This window comes from Misgurnus anguillicaudatus, chromosome 4 (assembly GCF_027580225.2).
Source record: "Misgurnus anguillicaudatus chromosome 4, ASM2758022v2, whole genome shotgun sequence".
NCBI classification, from domain to species: Eukaryota; Metazoa; Chordata; class Actinopteri; order Cypriniformes; family Cobitidae; genus Misgurnus; species Misgurnus anguillicaudatus.
The window spans coordinates 36923713-36938974 of NC_073340.2; the positions used below are offsets into that span (position 1 = coordinate 36923713).

Consider the following 15262-nt stretch of genomic DNA (forward strand, 5'->3'; position numbering starts at 1 on the left):
TGGTTTATTGGTAAATTATAAATATGTAAATTAAAATTAAATGCAAGGAATTAAAGTGAATTTTTTTATGTACATGCATACTTGAAAGTGTATAGCATGCATCATGAACTAAATGAACTTGGGTACTATAGGGCTAATAATGGAGAGGTTAAGGCAATGGCACACAGACAAAAGGGGAATTTAAAAATGATTTGCAAAATAAAACTGCATTAGTTAAGTATTGTTTACTTATTCATTTTTTAAATATTAGAAAATTATAAATGAGGAGAATCATGACAATTTTTAATATAACACAGCAACATTTACTTTTGGCCCACGGCCCTCAGTCAGGTTTGATTTTTGGCTCTTGGTAGGAAAAAGTTTGGGCACCCCTGCTTTACACTGCAAAAAAGCAAATTTGTGCTTAAAAAAAAAACAAGCAAAAAATATCTGCCAATGGGGTAAGACATTTTTTCTTGAATTAAGTGAAAAAAAAATCTTATTTCAAGATATTTTTTCTCACCCTTATTGGTAGATATATTGCCTTGTTTTTTAGCACAAATTCACTTAAATTGATTTTTTTTGTCTAAAAACTAGACTTATTTTCTTAGGTCATTTTGCTCATCAAGAAAATAAATCTTGATTTAAGAATTTTTAGATATTTCTTCTGAAAATAACACAAAAATACTAAGTTAGAAAGTCATTTTTTGCAGTGTAGTGCCTGTAAGAAAAATAAAGTCAATTATTGTGTTAAATCTCACCCCGAGATCTGCAAAGGGTCCATCATAAAGTGCCAGCTGGGCGACCCGACAGCGGTCTCTATTGGCCAGGGTTTGTGGTGTGCTATAACCTCCCCGCAGGGCATTCTCCTCCGCCAACAAACCTTCCAGCTCCGGCGTGGCACCTCCAGTAACCAGCGTCCGGATCAGAGTCAGAATGTTATCATTAAAGTACGTCTGAGTGATAGAGAGATAGAGTTAAAGATGTAGGATTCGGTCCTGAGGTCAGTGTGCTTTCATTGAGAGTGATGAAGTCTTACAGCGCTCATTAATGAGTCCAGAACACTGACAGCAAACGCTGTCCCGCAGGCGAAGGGCTGTGTGAGATACAGTTCTGTGTCAGGATCGTCATCATCGTCCTGATCCAGAAACTGAACATTTGAGTCGTTCACTAAAAACACAAAGACACTTCATGAGTATTTTGTTTGTGAAGATTACCAAAAGTAAAATTATACAGAAAATGACACACGGTCCAAAATTAATGCTTGTTAAGCTCATACAGGTATATGATGCCGTAAGTGACACAATGACCTGTGCCAGTTCTTATTTATACAACAGAAAAAGTCAATAATCTTAAATGGCATGAGGACTATATTTTTCCCAAAAATAAATGTCAATGTTCACTTACATTGGCAGGTGTGGCAAAACCTAATTTTGGACCCTGGTCAACATGTTTGTCTAATGCCGCGGTCACACCAGACCGGAAACACAATCTTTGTTTTTGCACAAATTAAAATAGCAATTTAAAAATGTGCCCAATGGAAACAGCATTTTTGCATAAACTCCCATATATTGCAAAAAAGTTTTTACGCTCGGATGAGGTGGCTTTTCATACAATTGGAAAAAGTAATATATCGCAAAACTGTTTTTTACAAATTTACAGGTCACCTTACGTGCGTAAAAGTCACATGATCATTTTTTAAATATGGCGCAGTCAGAAGAGGTGTGTTTAGGTGTGTTTGACATCGGCCGCAGCTGGATGTAACCGATCAGCAAGATTAGGAGCTGAAAACGGAGACGTGAAGTCGGACACGCTGTGGTTTCCGTAGTTTACTGCATTTACGTCAGGCATGGGTGATCACGTGCCGTTTGCTTGCTTTATCGCAGTAAACATGATTTATAAGATGTAAACAAGATAAAAAGTGAATTATACTGTTTTGAATGACCGTGTATGAGCATGAGGCTTACAGCATCTGTTTTTACAAGAATAAAGTTCAACATAAGCATATATTATTTAAATACCAATGTAGTGGGGTCTACATTTTTTATCCATTTTATTTTGATGAAGATGACACAATATAACATCGCGACTACATGAAAAGAGCTTTAACTGTTTTAAAAAAAAGATTTGTGAGCATTCGTGGAACTGAGGGCGTGAAAATAAACACGAAACACACGTGATTGTTGTCATGTGGTAAATCTGACATTACACCCCGTGCAGCTCCTCTTCGGAGTCGGACAAAATTACTAACCGCCATACACTGCTTTAAGTCAGCCGCCGATCAGTCTGCGCAGCGCCGCATGAAGTCGAACACACTATGACTTCATTTGACGTCACAAGAACTGACAAGCACATGACATCAAAATACAGTGAGAGCAATTTCGGAGTCGACTGCTCTGTATGCTTTCGATTTGTATTTTGATGTCATCCACACACTGCAAAAAATGATTTTCAAGAAAGAAATTCTTAGTATTTTTGTCTTAATATCTATAAATTCTTAAATTAAGATACTTTTTCTTGATGAGCAAAACGACCCAAAAAAATAAGTCTAGTTTTTAGACCAAAAATATCAAATTTAAGTGATTTTGTGCATAAAACAAGCAAAAAAAAAATCTGCCAATGGGGTAAGCAAAAAAATCTTGAAATTTTTCTTAAACACTAAATTAAAAAAAATTCAAGAAAAATTTGTTTCTTGAAAATCATTTTTTGCAGTGCATGTCAGTCTGCGTGGTACTGTAAGAAGTCAAGCACACCCGTCACCATATGGTTTATGGAATTACTTATCGCAAGCCAACAAAATGACATTTAGTCACATAACATCGATTAATGGAAATGCCGTCATTTCGTGATGGTTTTTTGTTGACATTTAAAAATACAGCTAAAGTTTTGTGCAAATCTTTAATGTAAATATAGTTAGTATCTCCTGCGGAATAATTCGCATTTCGCTGTTCCAAAGTTTAAGTTTGGTGAACTCTGACCTGTATATTCCCTACTGAAAAATCCAGCTAAGACCAGCATAAGCTGGTGAGCTGGTTTAAGCTGGTCCCCCAGCTTGGTTTTGGCTGGTTTCGCTGGTGTAGCAAGCTGGTTTTGCTGGTTTAGCAAGCTGGTCTAGCTGTGTTTTGGTCACTTTTTAAGCTGGTCTAGCTGGACTTAGCATGACCAGCTTTACCAGGCTGGGAGGACCAGCTTAAACCAGCTAAAATCAGCTACCATCTTATGCTGGTCTTAGCTGGATTTTTCAGTAGGGTTTTAATCATGCGAGGACGTGTGACCAGTAGGAGATTGACACGTTGCATATGTAACCTTTTTTTAGTAAATCCAAGATGGAGGATTCATCAATAGTACAATCCCATCTTGTTCAACACTGCTTTGAAAGATTATAAAAACAGATAAAAAAAGAAGCTGCCTGGATGACCGCAAAAAGCAAAAAAATCTTGAACATTTTTCTTAAACACTAAATTCAAGAAAAATTCAAGAAAAAATTGCTTATCCAATTGGCAGATTTTTTGCTTGTTTTATGCACAAAATCACTTAAATTTGATATTTTTGGTCTAAAAACTAGATTTATTTTCTTGGGTAGTTTTGCTCATCAAGAAAAAGCATCTTAATTTAAAAAATTTTAAATATTTTTACTGAAAACAAGACAAAAATACTAAGAATTTTTTTCTTGAAAATCAGTTTTTGCAGTGTAATGGTACAACCCATTTTAACATTACAAATTAATTTAAAAAATATCTTCGCATTAACATGTTTTTTTTAGAAAGACCCGACCCGAGACAAATTTGGAATCCTGCTCCATTTATTTTAATTTGTTATCTAATGATGACACCAAAGTAATCACTGACAGTGTGCATTCAAAATTGATTGACAGGTCTGTCTTAACGAAAATTAACCTACCACCAGCCACACAATGTCGCAAGCGCTCTTGGCAAACAGAGGGGGGTGGAAAAACAACTCGATGCACACACGTGAAATAGTTTGAGTCTTCTCGGGTGAGTTCGGGAAAAACACATTTATTTTAAATTACCCAAGACCCGATGATGCTAATATTATACCCGGCCCGTGCCCGAGGCACACGTGAAACTTTTAGACCCGACCCCGCTCGTGTCAGACCAGGTTTTCGGATCTAAGTGGACCCGTGAAGACCTCTAGTGCGATGTCATATCTGGTTTCTCAGGGGTCTGCGTAGGACTTTTGCATGTTGAAAGTCTAGTGTGACAGCGGCATAAGAGCGACAATTCATTTGAATTTGAGTGAAACAGACATTTTTTGATGCGTCAGTGTGCATCACGACACTAAAGCACATGAGATTTCACAGCAAACTGAGAACACAGAGCCGTGCATGTCAACACGATCCAAAACCCTCAAAATGAACTCGAGCAAACGACAGACGAGTTGAAACATCGAGTCAAAGGAAGAAAGTGTCATTGAAGTGAAACACAAAAGACAGTGACACAGTGACGGTTCTGTCCGGTTCTGTCAGTCAGCGGTTCTTACCCAGCTCTGTTATCATTGGGATGTTGGTTCCACTGCTCTTGTCCTGGCTTAGAGAAACCAGGGGCAGCAACTTGTCTGTTTTAGCTATCAGCATAAAACAACCCGTTACTATAGAGCAACTACTACCTGGCTAAATACCAGTTACTATAGCAAATAGTTTCTGTTTCTCATACAAGTTTTATTTGCTCAACAACTGGTTGCCAAAATATTCAGGTAACCAGAGTTATTCAGCATCCAAAGCAAACAGTTAACCAAAATTGGGCAAGTTGTCTTTCACAGCATGAATGTATTTCTCCTCTGATTTCCTGATAATCAGTAAATGTGACATCATTCCCATATTGTGGATCATCTCACCGAGTTCTGTGATGATGGGAATGTTTGCTCCTGTGGTTATTGACGTCTGTCGCACCAGTCCATGTACTGGACTGTTTTCTGGAGATGAGCGATCCATCCCAGGAGGAGTAAAACCTGCAGCCCAAATACACAGGACATCATAAATAGATAAATAAAAACCAGCCACCATTTATTTTTAATCCACTGGTAATAAAGCTCAATCGTACCTTCAAGCAATCCATAACATCACAACAACATAAAGTGAAGTTTATAGAGCGGCGCATACTGAAAACATTGCAGGAGATGCATTGCACCTGCGCAGTCGCTCTGATTGGTGTTTTTACCTTGAGAGTTTGCCTGCAGCAGACCGATGCTGTCATCAAACTGCATAGACTTGATGTTGAGAGATGCCAGAATGCATTCTTTATCCTGCAGAGAAGCGTCGTCGATATTGTTCTGATTGGCTGACAGAATGACGCACATGTCACACAGGTTGATGTTGACTGCTCTCAGATCAGCACGGCTCAGTGGAGTGCCCTTAACAACACACACACAACAACAGTTAAATAAACACACAATGGGCGCCATCATACACCCGGCCCAATGTGGCGCACAGTGTGAGGCAAGTGTTTTTGCTAGTTTCAACCCAACGCAGTTATCATTTTCACGTCCATCGGCACATTGTTTAAATAGCAAATGCATTTGTGTGTGCTCATGGGCGTTCTGGTCTCCAAACAAGGTGTTTAGGTGCATTGTTGGCACGTTGCTACTTTGAGGTGACTTAAATAGACTACGCCATTGACCAATTAAAACCTGCTCTAAAGTATATTGCGCAAACAATTTTTGTTATTTAAAGAGCGCATTTGTAATAATGGGACGACAACACGCTTACACTTTGCTTAATACAAGGGTGATTCTCACGAAACCATTGAACCACCACGGCACTAATGATTTTAGCTTTAAAATGTGTAATATAGTAACATTAAAAAGCATCAGAATTAACACAATACTGTGTTCTTGCACAATGTGTGATTTCAACATAAGAATTTATAATTGTCAATTTTATCTCATTTTCTGCTGAAATTCTCATTACCGCAATGTGTCCGGCTGTGTTTGAACATGCGTTATGTTGTAATTTAATCAAATTAACACAAAAATATTAAGAAAATAAATAAATGGATGTTTTGCTAGACTACTTTAGATGACAGAAAAAATATTTACTGAATATTCATGTATAATAATAATGAAGAAAAATTATTTGGCCATGCCTGATGTTCTCATCCTCCGCAACACTTTTTGAGAACAGTTTAAGCACACATACAGAATTTAAATAAAGTTTGATTTTGAGTGACCAAGCACATGGACCAGTTACTTCAAGATGGCTACCAGGTAAGATCATTTTTTACAGTTAATTTGAAATATTGTCTTGTCAGAATGCTTACACGACATTTAGATTATCATTACCGCAACAGATGCTTATTAAATGTTAATTTAATTAATAGAAGAATAATACTTTGATTTTAAATGCATGTGCAGAATCTCCAAATTATGTTCTTTCAGGTTTGTCATGTCATTTTGAAAATATGTCAGTGTTTATGTTTTCTGACTGTTGCGGTAATGAGATTTTTTAGGACAAATTTTTTAAATTATGTTACAAAAAGTGTTAAATGATAAGTAAAAGTTTTTAAATTAATGTTCCCATTTACTCCAGACTTTGTTTTTCAATGTCTGGTGGGAAAAAAAGTAAATTTAAGCAATTTTTACATTTTCATGCTTGACATTTTTAAAACCAAGTTTTCGTGAGAATCACCCACAAACACACGGCACACAGCAGCACATAAACATTTTTAAACATGAAAAAATTATTAAAGTGTAAAAGATTATTATTGAGTCTTTTGGACAAAAATGAGGACAGATTACTGGACTTTAGAAGGTGTAAAGAGCAGCTTCACCTGTAGTAAGCTGATTTTTTTTTTCTTTTAAAAAGTGCAAATATTGCATTTATTTTTTTTATGTTTTTAAATGCAACACAGATTTATTGTATATAATGACTTTGTACCTGTAGATATGGTGAGATAAGAAACATATTTAAGTAATATTTTTCAAAACACGCTCTCCCAGTGTTGAAACGTTTCTCCACATGTTTATAATTTTTTAATCTCCTGTTTGTTACAAATAAAGTATTTTTACCCATGCTAACCTTTTTTTTGCATATTTGTAAAAACCTTTTTGAGATTATAGCTATCATGCATCATACTTTATCAGCTTATTTTACTTAATACTCCATGACTGAAATAATGACTTTTAAAGAGAACCAAAGCTTCAATTACAAAAATAACCATTTCAATGAATAAAACAATGCAATTTTTAAACTAGTGGTCCTCTTCTTCTGCTTCCTCTGCCATGTAAATAGGGAATCAGCATGGCGCAAACACAACTGGCTTTTAAAGGGGATGAGAGATGAGACTCTCATTGGTTTATTGCACGTTATGCCCAAAACACACCCGTTACTTATTAATAGAATAGGAACAACCCTTTTAGACTGTGCACCAGGCGCACAAACCATTTTTCCTATTGTGAAACTAGCAAAAGTGGATTCGGACACGCCGTAAGTACACTTGCGCCATGTGCTTTTAAAATAGGGCTCAATGACATCACATGATTGTTTTTAGGCACATTCACTGTATGTAAGATACATTTTTAAAACCTTGCACTGACCAATCAGCATCTATATACAACCATGTTTTCTAAAATGGTTCCTAACACTCACAGGTAAGATGGAGACTTTGGGAAAGTTGTGTAGCGTCTCCCATTCTCTCTTCAGATACTCCAGAGATCCCACAAACACGATGGGCTTCAGCTCATGATAATGAAAGTTACTCGCTCTCAGCGGCATGACCAGGTTACGAAGACCGACCAGAGCCGACTTCACATCTCCAAATATACAGACCACCACGTGACCGCTGAGAACAGTCATCGCTGCTTCACTTCTGGTCTGCAAGATAAACACAGAACATCACCATTTGGCCTCTACTAGGCCTGAATGCTCACAAATATACTGCGTTCATATTATAGATCATCTCATGTCATGTAGTCTTGTTCTTTAAAAGACTCTCAGCAAACACAGATGGGCAGAGAGTTTCAGCTGTTTAGTTATTTGATAAATGTGTGATTTCTTACCAGTACGACCCTCTCAATTTCTTTTGATGGGCACCAGTGAAACATTCCTGTGGAATCATATTTCTTTATATTCTCATCCATTGTTTCCATCTGATGATCATGTCCTGTGATGAGCAACAGGTCGTGCCTAAAATGTACAGAAATTATACACAATTTACAACATTACATACAAATTATAACACACATAAAGTGTGTGGACATTTTTTACATTGTTTGCAGGTTCATACAGTACGATGCCAGTACTACTTATATACTGTATAAAATAAAACCAGAAGAATCGAGTTATCAGTTTACTGTTTGTGACAAGCATGTTTCAATACTGTTTTTACCGATTGTTGTAGTAAAAAAATACAATGAGCACTTTTGCTGACATGTCAATATTTTATGAAATAACTGTTTTGCCTCTTGAAAAAAAACACTTCCGACAGAAGGTCAATGCTTCTGCTGAGTCTTTATAAATCAGATATTTGCAAGCCATGAATTAAATCCTAGAAAGCAGAGGCTGTATTACAGGACCTGATGGAGCACAGGGGCGTAACACAGCTCTGACATGTGATTGGTCCATTAGAGGGGTGAAGGTTTCTGTGGCCTGTCACACAGCTTTTTCATCCATCAGCCACATTCAGTGTTATGACTTTACATTCAATCTGTCTGCCGTCCATCAGTGAGCCATTAGAGGACAGAGCTGAGCTCTCTCTCTCTCTCTCTCTCTCTCTCTCTCTCTCTCCATCACATTAAATGCACACAGTGACAGGTGAACTGCGCAGTCAGCAGCATGTCAGAGGAGCAAACAGAGACGCCAAGCTGCACTTTAGTGTGGTACATTACATCACAAATACACACTTTTACCTGCATATAATTGTAGTGATGGACATTAATGGGAAAATCTAACAAAGCTTTTATTTTTTTCTCCACAACAATTTCAAAAATTGATTTTTTTTTTTTAAATGACTAGTTACCAAAACAAGCTGTTTCATGACACCTACAGTAGTTGGCAACTAGAGTTTTGGGCGAGAGGAGTGTATACATATATATATATAATTAAAAGTTTGGGTTAAATGTGAGCCCATCATGTTTTTGCCAGATTCACTCTGACACAATAAGGTTGAAGTTTGTCAGCGTGCATTATGAGATCAGACATCAGATCTCACTGAATTAGATATTCACTGACAGCAGATTCATAAAGACTCTCACAATGAAACAACTTTTAATGTTTCTCTCTCGCTCAATCTGATACTCTCAAGGGTTTGATTCCTCGATGCTCAACACATTTATACGTTCATTGTGAGCAGAAAATCAATCGCTGGCAGATCCGCTCATAGCGGTCAGGAGAGACAGAGTGTCTCAGCCGGGTCCTGTACATGAACAGAACAGCACATGCACAAATAAACTATTAAAGCCAGAAGTGAAGTTATTTCTTATTTTGATTTTAATTGGACTTTCAAAATATTCAGAGTCATCAGATTCTGCTTCATGCATAATTTTTGTCATTTTCCTTGTATTTTATTTAATATCATAGATAAAAATCTAGGTTTATATATTGATTTTGCTTAGAAATGAGAGAATCCCATAATATATAAACAGTTCATTTGATCACAGTACCTTTGTCCTGCATTCAGATTCGTGATATAAATGATGTATTTTCATAATGTTGATGCGATGGCTTTATTCCAAATCAGACTACCTGACATGTATCCACCAATTACAGTACTGTAAGGTGAGACAGTGATGCAGAAGCCCCGCCCCTCTAACAATAAGATAAAGCAGATTATCAATAGCTGGGTTTCCATCCAAATGTGAATTGAATCTTTAAAAAAAGAAAATGTGATTAAGGTGTGTTTCCATCAAGCTGTTCATACAAATGACGGTGGTATTGAAAACAAACAGTTAACAAGACAAGGTAAGCGCGGAAAATGGAGGCAGGACTACAGTCACGATAGGGCAAGTTATTAATTCATTAACCGTGCAGCTTGTTATTGCCAAACTAAATGTTCAGTGCACAGAAGAAGGAATGCAGCATTTTTGATGCAGGCACGCGCAGCAAGGGCATTATGACAACGTCGAGCCTCATATATGGGAAAGACAACCACAGCGAAAATAGTTGGCAGTCAGTCTCATGGGTTTAATGTTCGCTACTTTAGAATTTATTTTGCAAAATTTGGCGTTTCCATCACTTGTTTTTGATGCGATACTTCAAAATGTGCATAAAATCGTGGTGATGGAAACATGCAAATGATTCCTAAACTGGGCAATCGAACAAATCTACATGATAGTTTAATATGATAATATACAGCCATGGCAAAATTAAGAGACCACTTCAAGATTATTTTCAGTTTTTCTAAATGTATTATTTATGTGTTTAAGTAAAATTATCGTTTTTGTTTCATTCTGCCAACTGCCGACAACATTTCTTTCCTAATAAAATAATGTTTTTATTTACTTTTATTTACTTTTTAATTTAAATGGGGTAAAACATGGCCCAATTAACAGTGTTTTCAAAACAAGTGCATATTCATTCCTCAATAACAAAATGCTAATGTTTTTACAAGTAAAATTTCAATATACACACTGTAAAAAAATTCCGTAGAATTTGCAGCTGGGTTGCCGGTAACTTACCGTAGATTTAAATTTATGTTTTTTACTGGCAACATTTTGTTCAAAGTTAAATGAACATTAAACATTTACAAGTCTTTGTCTTTACAGAATAAAACTAAAAAAACAGCATAAAGCTAAACATTCTGGGAAACAAAATCTGAAGCAAAAAAACTGGTTGATGATGATTTCCGGTTCCCAGAATGCTTTGCATGAGGCTGTTATTGTATAGTTTTATTCTGTAAAGATAAAGACTTGTTAATATTTAAAATTTATTTAACTTTGAACAAACTCTTGCCAGTAAATAACATAAATTTAAATCTACAGTAAATTACCGGCAACCCAGCTGCAATAACATTGTAATTTCTACTGAATTTTTTTACAGTGTACATTTTATGGAATAACCCTCCACTGTAAAAAATTAGCTGTAATTAAGCAGCTGGTTGCCAGTAACTTACTGTAGAAGACAAAGACAATGTTTCATGTTCATTTAACTTTAAACAAACTGTTGCCAGTAAATCACATCAATGTAAAATCTACAGTAAGTTACTGGCAGCTAGTTGCAAGTAATACTGTAATTTCTACAGACATTTTTACAGTGTGATTTATAATCACATCTTTAATGTGTCTTTGTATCCACTCAGTCTTTTACATTGCTGTTGTGTGATTTTATGTCGCTCATGAGGTTTACTTTTGTTGGAATTGAACAGACACTGAACAGAAATGGTCGTAATAGATGTAGAAATGATGATTAAAGGCAAAACTGTAGTGGTCTCTTAATTTTTTTCTGCGGCTGTATATACTGTAGGACATTGAGCTTAGGTCACATTTAGACAACTGTGTATTTTGGTGATGTGGTGTTTGTGTGTATGATCCTATTCATGTCATTCTGTAGGCTATGAAAACTATTCGTGCCCTGAGAGATCTTTTTTTCCTCACATAACCTGACACTAACATGCTTTCTAAAGAGCAAGATCCAATCTGCTCTTCATTACTAATTCACTCGAGCCTGCAGGCCGGCGGCTGCGTTAACCACAGCTGATACACAACACCACAATGTTTTCTGAAGCTTGTACGAGAGCCTCGGGCTACTGTAAAACTGCACAGAGAATAAAACAACCAGAACAAAACCTCATATGTTGCCTTTCATCCTTATATATAAACACAAATACACAGCAGTATTTAAGCATAACTCCTCAAAACATAAACACCTGTGGTGTACATCAATAATAAAAGATTTGCTGTATAAGTATTAATATTGCAAATATATCTTATCAATGCTGCGGACTTCATATTTAAACTAAACTACAGTTAGACACAACCTAATAAAAACTAATATATTAATATATAAATTAATATATTTAATATATTATTAAAATGACAAACGTCCTTTGGACAACACCTGTATGTTTTTAAGTATAATTATACAAGTATTATAAGTATATTTTAAGTATTATAAGAAAATGTAAGTGATGTTTGCCCATAAGGTATTCTGGTGTCTAGATACAGCTCAGGTTACTTTAATGCAAGTCAATAAGGTTTTATTGTCTCCAGGCAAAAATCAAGGAAAATTATAGCAAAGTCTTTTCTTAAAAAGACAAAACATTTAATACAAGCATCACTAATCCTACATATATTAACAATAAAAACAGTTATACTTTTGATAATAAATGTATGCTTCATTATTTGCTGATCTATTTTCCAACTTGTTATTAATTACCGTCCACATAATATAAATTATTTCTGCCTGCTGTATTCAGAAGATATTATTCACATGCCATCATTCTGTATTAATGCATTTTATTAATTTAATAGCAGCTCTTTTATCAGTCAAAATCAATAAATGGATGTTTAATGCTCATGGACAGGATAAAAGGCAGGTACTCTGAGTTAAAAGCAGACAGCAGTAAGATCGGGCGTGAGGCCTGAGGCAATGGAGACTGATCCTGACCTCTGATTGGCTGGAGCTCTGGTCCTTTATGTACATGTTAGAGACACATTAGAGATCACTGACGGACTGAAAGTATGTCAAATGAATGTATGAATATTTATCACATCCTCATCAGTCAAAATAAGCCGAATCGATGCTTGACACACGTGAGTTTTCACAACTTATAACAATTAATAATTTTCCCGAAATTAAACGTTTTTGTACTTTCATCAACAAAAATTATTTATTACTCTTGTAATTATCAACATAGACGTCATTATAATACAAATCCAGAAAAAAACTTCCCATTTACTTGTATGTGTACAGTGTTGGTGGTGACATACGAATTAGGAGCCAATCTATGCACAGTATGTCTATGGTTCTAAATGATCGCCGCATGCTCATATGTAGAGGCAAAAGTGTTACAAGTGAATGAGCCATTTCTTAACCATGTTTACGGGAAATGTTTGCTCATTTTATTGTCTGAGTTAGGGATGCTCAATAAATGAATGTCATATTTTACAAAAACACATTCTGTGTGATCTTACCTGATGATTTTGGGTGAGCAGGTGGGTGAGTTTCTCATGCCTCCGTTACGCTGTTTCTTCTTAGGCGACAGAGCCGAGTGTTGTTCTTCCTCCACTACTGAAACATCACAACAAAACTGATGCATTAACACACAATCACACACAAGCCATGAAAAAACTCACATCCAACAAAGGTAAAACAAACTGTGAAAACGTAACATAGTTAAATACAACCAATGAAAACACAATCACACATATTTAAATAGCTTACGTCAAATAAGAGAGGTAGGCCGTAAACATGTACACGAGTAAAATACACACACATACTTGCATTGGGTTACAACACCAGCACGAATGTTTTAATGTTGAAGTACAGTAATGGTTTGTACTTGAACTTTGTTAGTTAAATAAATGTTATTGGGTTATGAATCAAACAACACAACAACACGTCTCTTATATAAAAGTCAAGTGATAATATAAAAAATAACCGTACTGTATATTTAAAGGCACAATATGTAGATTCTGCAATATAATTCAATTCAATTCAATTTTATTTATATAGCGCTTTTCACAAGTGTTAATTGTTGCAAAGCAGCTTTACATGAGAAGATGTAGAGGAGAACACAGAAAATCAATAGATAATATAAGAAGTATAAGGTTAAACTGTACAAGCGAGCATATTAATAATGTAACGTATACAGTAAAGTGCTAAGTTAAGCCGCTGACTCTCCCTGGGACGAAAAAAACCCCTAGGAAAAAACCCAATGGGAAAAACTCCTAGAAGGACAAAAACCCTTAGGAGGAATTGATATATATTAAAACTGTATATATATATATATATATATATATATATATATATATATATATATATTAAAACTGTATATATATATATATATATATATATATATATAAAAGCAAAACTGTAGCTTGATGACGCTATGAAGGAGCAGGGAATGATGTGAGATTGTAGTCTTTACCCCCACTGCCGATTGTACATCAGTCCAATCATAGATATGTATAAAGGCTAGATGTCTCGCCCTCGGTGCTGGCCAATTGAGTGGAACGTCCGCATTTTGGCGGCCATCTTACCACAGGGCGATCGCTCACTCGTGGCATTGGGTTTTGATGATGCGGGTACTTTTGGGTGACCGTGACTTGCTTAGTTTTTTACCGATTTTCGGACGGTTTGGTTTGTTATAAACGTCAAAGATGTACCTATGTACCATTGCATACTTATACTAAAAATAAAAAATAAATTCATGAAACATGTTAAAGCATCCAGAATTATAGCCATGTTAATAACATTTGTAAAAAACCAAACCTTTTAAAAAACGGTAGAAAATTGAGCAAGTTATGGTTATTTAAAAGTACCTGCACCATTGCACTCGATGCTACGAGTGAGCGATCTGTCTGAGGTAGGATGGCCGCTAGGTGATGCCGTTAGAGATTCCGCCGTAATACATCTAGCCTTTTAAACATATATATGAGTCCAATCACAAATCATGTTCATGGATGATGTAATGAATAAAGTTTTATAACTGTTATGTTTTAATGTAAGCCAACTGAATGGTTTAAAAAAAAATAACAACAGAGTGACGTTTCAATACAACGCCCGCATACAGTACAGTGCTGCGCAGATCGATCGACATACAATATAACCAACGCTATCTCACGAGAATTCGTACATATTTTATGAGTTGGCTAATTCGTATTAATTCATACGTCCACATTCGTAAGTTTTGGTATCATTTGCCTTGACCCTTGTGACGTTGGGGTTTGGTGCGGGGTTAGGGGTTCGGTTTCGTTATTGTTTTTCATGAGAATCGTCCGCCTGATTTCACGATAAATTTTACATATTTTACGAGTTGGCTAATTCGTATCAATTTATACAAAGTTAATCGTGCAAAATTTTACAATTCTCATAAAAAACAACAACTAAATTGAACCCCTAACCCTGCCCCTAACCCCAACGTCACAGGGGTCAAGGCAAATCGTACCAAAACTTACGAATGTGGTCGTATAAATTGATAAGAATTAGCCAACTCGTAAAATACGTAAGATTTTTTGTAAGATCAGGCTGGTATAACATCTCAGTGTGCGGACACACCAAACCGACACCAATGAAGTAGTGCTTCCTCTTGACTTTGTTTTTTGCTTGCCTTTTCACGTCATCACTTTCCTCTTGTGCAGTGGTTGGCAAAGCCCAACAGCCAATCAGAAT

General features: G+C 35.9%; 1 protein-coding gene across 12 annotated transcripts in view; it reads right to left on the minus strand.

Moving 5' to 3' along the window:
* LOC129420586 (calcium-activated potassium channel subunit alpha-1a) overlaps positions 1 to 15262 on the minus strand; it is an 81937-nt gene that overhangs the window by 9602 nt on the left and 57073 nt on the right. For 6 of the 12 annotated variants that reach the window (XM_055175577.2, XM_055175579.2, XM_055175576.2 and 3 more), the window contains 8 exons: positions 13063 to 13159; positions 7993 to 8119; positions 7583 to 7807; positions 5157 to 5349; positions 4834 to 4947; positions 4480 to 4563; positions 1019 to 1149; positions 741 to 935 (listed from right to left, as the gene is read on the minus strand). In XM_055175577.2, the coding sequence (XP_055031552.2) occupies positions 741 to 935; positions 1019 to 1149; positions 4480 to 4563; positions 4834 to 4947; positions 5157 to 5349; positions 7583 to 7807; positions 7993 to 8119; positions 13063 to 13159 (1166 nt within the window). The remainder of the gene's footprint in view (positions 1 to 740; positions 936 to 1018; positions 1150 to 4479; positions 4564 to 4833; positions 4948 to 5156; positions 5350 to 7582; positions 7808 to 7992; positions 8120 to 13062; positions 13160 to 15262) is intronic. The other 6 variants (XM_073867240.1, XM_055175582.2, XM_055175584.2 and 3 more) reach the window with 2 other exon arrangements.